Source organism: Dipteris shenzhenensis, chromosome 17, assembly GCF_047967505.1.
Source record: "Dipteris shenzhenensis isolate YYH24624 ecotype China chromosome 17, Dip_SZ_1.0, whole genome shotgun sequence".
Lineage (NCBI taxonomy): Eukaryota > Viridiplantae > Streptophyta > Polypodiopsida > Gleicheniales > Dipteridaceae > Dipteris > Dipteris shenzhenensis.
Window position 1 is genome coordinate 18,141,128 of NC_141612.1, and position 5,976 is coordinate 18,147,103.

General features: G+C 43.9%; 1 protein-coding gene across 1 annotated transcript; it reads right to left on the minus strand.

The window, feature by feature from the left end:
* Positions 1 to 316: 316 nt before the first annotated feature.
* On the minus strand, positions 317 to 2,443 carry LOC147891790 (uncharacterized). The gene is made up of 5 exons (XM_087388276.1): positions 1,246 to 2,443; positions 943 to 1,151; positions 724 to 844; positions 518 to 579; positions 317 to 413 (listed from the first exon to the last, which is right to left on the minus strand). Exons 1-5 carry the CDS (start codon positions 2,298 to 2,300, stop codon positions 394 to 396), a joined length of 1,467 nt encoding a protein of 488 aa, XP_087244402.1. The 5' UTR covers positions 2,301 to 2,443; the 3' UTR covers positions 317 to 393.
* Between the last annotated feature and the right edge of the window lie 3,533 nt (positions 2,444 to 5,976).

Genomic DNA, 5,976 nt, shown 5'->3' on the forward strand with positions numbered 1-5,976 from the left:
CCAGCTCATCATTCTTCAAATCTCCCCTTTTGATTTGTCAGCACCAATCCTGGTTTCCAAAATGCCTTCACAGCAGAGCGATGGTGCCGCATCTCCCACTCAAAAAGAATAGCGTTAGACTTCTTAAGCCGCCTGATTTAAGAAATGATACAGAAGTATGTCATATACATCAGCTTTTCCATAGACTGGCGGGAAAGGATCCATCTGTACAAAGGAGATATACAGATGCCCAGAGATAATATGTGGTCTTATTTTTTGCAAGACGCCTCAACAGGAATGGATGATGAACCAAGGATTCTGAATCCACATAGAGTGCGCTGGCTAGATATAAAACAAGCACTCCAAAGACCTGAAGCGAGATCAAGATTTTCCTCATCATACGTAACCTTTTGCTTACCCTGACCCTCTAGGAACTGCAATAATCAAAACACTCGATCAGAACAAGCCACAAACAAAGTATAAACTGCATCTAAATTGTGAATCCGATTGGTCATTTCAGGTCTTTCGATCCACTTACCGAGACCAGTAGCCTCAGATCCTCGCATGATGCGAAGCCTTCTTACTGTTTTGACAAACATTCTGCAGAAACACAAGTCGTATCAGAGCACTGGAATGGAAAAGATGATTCAAACCTGACTCAGTCAACCGGAGCACTTGTAGATGCAGCAAGACAAGATTATGCCAGATCTGACTAATGGAAATATGTGAGTGGATGAATCATACCCCCAAGGCACGTCTCCAACCAACATCCAGTCGCCCTCTTTGTCCTCGTACGTGAGGACATGCTCCGAACCATTCAGCAACCGCAAATGTTTAACATCATCAGCTTGAGATGCTGCTTGAGCTGTACAGAATCAACAGGATAGCAAGATCAGCCTCCATAAATTTATCTCGAGATTTAATAATATTGTTTACAGACATCTACTGAAGGAAAGTGCATACCACTGGGCTGGAACATCTCCTCTAACGCTAATAGAAGGCTCTCGTAGCAAGTGTGAGCGTTGAGGTCCACCTTGCGTCCTATGGTGATACCGTCCATGTTCACCTTGACGAACATGGGACAATCACCCTCTTCTCCAGCAGGCTTGGGTTGCGCAGCAAGTGTAATTTTCCGGTATGAGCGGATTGGAGGCCATCCTACAACTTGGCCCCTGCAGAACGATTAAGAACCACATGTGTGAGCCATGCATCGGGTAACAGGTCCACACAAACAATCTATTCTGCGGCTAGCTATCAAGGACTTACTTTGGGGGAGGGGCATCGTTTGACGCGGATTCTTGATTGTCGATAGGTTTCTCGCCTCGTGGAGCTGCCATAGCTGCAGGCTTGTTGCTGCCGGGCAAGGAGCCGTAGGAATTAGCAGATTGTTCGAGTCCAACGTGCCAAGAAGCAGGTTTCGAGGCTGCCCAGTTCGAAAGCAATGCAGGCTGCTGATGATGCAGAGCTTTCAAGTCAGATTCCTGCAACTGCTGCAACCCACTCCTAACCACCATAGCCGCTCCTGGCCTGCTTTCCCCGCCATTCAACCGCGCAGGTTCAGCCATTGTCTCTGAGTAGATTCGTTTGATACCGTTCTTTGCTGGGGGAGCAATAGCTCTACCCCCCGCCAAAGCATTCAGAACTAGGGGGCGAGAGCCTTCGAACTCCTGTCCTGGCATGGACACTAAAGAGACCCGCGCACCTTCTGTGCTCCTCACTGCTTGCCAGATATTCTGTAAAGATCGTTGCTCTGTGGCACCATACCTAGAATCTTGCACTCCAGTACGCTGCTGAAGATCAGAAGCGGCCTGCCTGTCGCGCTGAGAATCAGTCACCGACCACTCCGATTTGTTCATTTCCTGCGAGCTTCTGATGCCGTAGGATCTCTCCTTCCGAGAGTCGCCGTCTGCAGCCTCCGCGAGTTCAACTTTCTTCAATTCCAGAGAGCTCTGGGTGTCCGGCGGAGCCATCTTCGAAGGGGCGGAGGATTCTTTGACAGGCCCCAGACCCAAGCGCAGGTCTGTCTCCTCCAGATTGAGTCCTGTGGAGGAAGGCTCTTGGGCTCCTTCTGTGCTGACGGAAGATACCTCGGCCAAGCCGATGTAGTCGTGCTCCTTCAAGACGGAGCCACTCTGGCCCGAGCTATCGGAAGAGGCATGGGTCTCCGGGCAGGGAGCACCATCCTCGACGGCAGAGGAAGAGCTGGAGAGGACGAGGGAGGAGGGAGAAGGGAAGGGCTGCGGGAGCGGGTGCTGGAGGAAGCTAAGAAAGGGGGAGGTGTGAGACATGGTGGGGGTGGGATTGTGCCAAGGATCTTGCATGGGGGCATAAAAAACAGAGAGGAGGAAGAGGGAAGGGAGCGTGAAGGAGATGGGCTATGGAGAAGGGGAAGGAGGAGGCTGGAGATGGCGAAGGAGGATGAGAGGGGGGGAAGGTTGGCTATGGCGGACGGAGAGCTTCAAAAGATAAGGTGGCGAAGAAGACGATGCCGGAGAGACCAATAATGGTAGAGAAAAGTGGCCCTGGCCGCGTGGCAAGCGGCTTGTCGCTTCCCAAGAGGACTTGTCGGCCACCCCCCAGACCACCCGCTTCCCACGCACACCCACCGGTCCCCTTCTGCCCCCCCTTCCCCCTCGTATCTTTGGCCCCCACCGTACACCGTATCGCGTATGCCTACGCCACCTTTTTGTCCCCCCCCCCCCCTCCTTGCCTCCTTTCTGGCCGACCGCCTTGCGTGGGCTTCGGGCCCCACCTTGCTTCATTTTTTTATTGGTATATTTATACCCTCGTCGTATGTTATTCTGTATATTGGGACCTTTGCCGTATCCGTAGGTCAAAACAAACCGCCCCGTGGCCGGCACGTCGCAATTATGGCGGCCCCCACGCGCTTCCTTTGGACCTTTTTAAAAGTTCCTCCATACTACCTTATTATTAAGTGCCCCCCCCCGTCTCGGTGTCATCGTTATCTTGTCAAAACCCAACTTCTTTAACTCACCCCCTTTCACCACCTCCACCACTCACTTGAGATGCGTGTAACTTTTTTTTTTAAAGCACCCTGGTCCCTCTCCAAGAGCCACGTTCCACAATCGCCGCACCTTTGTTGTTCCTCACACAGGACAACCACCACTTGCCTTGCCTCTCGCTCGGCCTCTGCCCACAGTAGCCTTTCACACACAACGTCGCCATCTCTCCACGTAAGCACCTCTGTACCAACAGCCTCATCTCCTCCTCTGAGGGGTCGAATCGTGAACCAATCCTACCCTCCACCAAGGGCATCATCTGCTTTTTTCTCGTTTAAAAGACATTACTTTCACTTTTTAATATGACCAAGTAGTGAACTGATTCAACCTTATACGAAGGGTATCAGTTCTCATTTAAAAGACATTACAATCACTTTTTAATATGACCAAATAGTGAACCGATTCAACCTTGCACCAAGAGCATCATCTCCACCAAGGGCATCATCTCCTTGTTCTCGTTTAAAAGACACTACTTTCACTTTTTTATATAACCAATAGAACTCCTCCCAAAAACATGCTTTTTGCATTACACACATATATTTCTAGTTTTGTTTATCACCCTCTCACTTCCACTTCAATTGAATAGGTGTCCTCTGGCATTATGTTTCTAAAGGCATATGCACAAATGAAAGACACCCAGTTCGTGCTCCACAAAAGAGGATAATCATCACAGGTCGGCCATCTACAACATTCACTGCAACAAGACTCTCTCGATATTAGAAAAGCAAGGCGGCTACTACCTTCCAACATTCATTACAACAAGTCACTCCCTTTTTTGACAACAACTTCACCATGAGATTTAAAACCATGAGACGTACACAAAGAGCTCTCTCTCTCTCTCTCTCTCTCTCTCTCTCTCCGAATAAAGAAACATGGCACCTACTACTTGATCACGTTCAAGTGTCTCCTCTACCCCAACCATACCTAATTTGCACACCCACTTTCTTTAGCATGCCCCATGAGTCTGTGTTTTAGTATGAATCTCTATCTCTTGTAAATTTTATAATCTAATACCAATACTCATGTGTTCCATGGTGACAAACTTTTTCCAACACAAGATTTTTAAGCTCGCTTACTAACATTAAAAAGGTATTCATCCATGCTGGCACAGAAGCTTTGGTCATAAACTTACACTAACTTAGATGACAAGTACAAATAGTTCTCATGACCTATTACAAAACAAACTAGTATTAAAAACGTTCCTACTTTGCAAGTCATGAGACAAGACCTTCACGAGACACATTGGAGTACTATGCTTTATTACGCAAATGAAGCATACATGACAAGTTATAACATGATCCTAGCAATTTCAACCCAATGTAGTCTTTTTGAAAACCATGTTACTTTCCTAAAAAATATGACGTAACACATATTGCTTGTACCTAAGTACCTTTTGGTAGTTATTTTAATAATTCCATTATTCGAAAGCTTTATTTAATCACAAATATTTGGTACTCATACCACACAAGAAAGATGGATAGTGATCAAATCATTTATCTTCTACAACCCTTGTTAATTTCTGTATGAAAATGTGATCTTTGTTATCTATTTTATTTTAGGGACTCAAGCTAACCTTTTTTCTCTTATGTTGCACAAAAGTATTTAGATACCTTGGAGTGATTTTCATTTAGTTTTGACATATATATAGCTACAAGGTGCCCTCTTTAAGAGAAAAGGGAATTTAATATGATGACAAATCTCCAAAGACCATTGAACAATATAAAGAAAATATACAACAACATAGATAGTCTACGTACTATGCAAATTTGATCCATTCCAAGTAAAAGTTCAATAGAAGTCTTTTACAATAGATAAACTAATCCTGAGAAAATATTTTGTGGTTTGATTAGGTGCAAGAAATCATACGACTCCAAGAAGAGATTGGTTCTTAGAACTATGTCCAAATAAAAAGCCAAAGGAAATATGATTGTGGGTGATAACACCCTTCATAAGATAAGATAATTGAAGAAGATAATATTTGGTGGTTTGATTTAAGTGGAAGCAATCATGTCACTGCAAAAAGATTGGTCCTCATAACTATGTCCAAATCTTGCATAAAAATGTCCAAATATAGCAATAAAAATCTTGCATAAAGTATTGGGGATGATTTCTAGGATCTGATAATAGCATGAAATCTTCTTCCAATTATGGCATGGAGCTTGTCTTTAACGAGTATTGGTACATTGTTAGAAAACATGAAAATCCTAGCATCATGATTGTGAAAGATGTAAAGATTGGTTTATATTCAAGCTTCCTATTCAAAGAGCATTGGTTAAATGCTTGTCACCAAAACAAGATGCTTATTTGAGCACTTTGTGGAACAAAACATTTAGACACTTAGATTTAAAAAGTCTAGTTTCATTGAAAATATCAAATATGGTTCTATTTTTAAAAGAAGATTTGCAAATCTTGTTGTATGGGTAAGCAACACTAATATCCATTTCCTACATCATGATCTAGAAGTTCGCATGTTCTTTAGATTGTACAATTAGACATTTGAGAATATGCATCCACTTTATCGCTGAATAGAGCTTTATATTTTATGATTTTCATTGATGATTTTTCCACGAAGACATGGATTGTCATTGCAGGTTGACATTTTCTTTTGGGCCAGGTTCGCTCATATGGATGCATAGTATATGCACATGAGTTAGATGCATTTTGATGCTTTGAGCTTTGAGCTTTTGGTGATATTACCCTCCATTGTGGAAAACATATTTAGGCGCACCTGGTATTTGGTGTGATTCTTTCTTGCAAGGCACTAGCATTTGGGATTTTGCTTTATTTTCATCATGGCATCATCTTCTATGTCTGAAAGGAGATTTTCAACATTAAAAAGTTTGAGGGGACCAAATTTTCTTTGTGGAAAGAATAGATAAGGGATATGGTTATTCAAAAGAAGCAAATTAAACCCTTGGCAGGGATTGCAGCTAAGCCTATAGATATGTATGAGGATGATTGGAATGAGTTGGATGCA

Coding starts and splice junctions, on each gene's coding strand:
- LOC147891790 (XM_087388276.1), bottom strand. CDS start 2,300: ATGCAAGATCCTTGGCACAATCCCACCCCCACCATGTCTCACACCTCC. Junction 1,152..1,245: donor AACGATGCCCCTCCCCCAAA/GTAAGTCCTTGA, acceptor ATCGTTCTGCAG/GGGCCAAGTTGTAGGATGGC. Junction 414..517: donor ATCTGAGGCTACTGGTCTCG/GTAAGTGGATCG, acceptor TGATTATTGCAG/TTCCTAGAGGGTCAGGGTAA.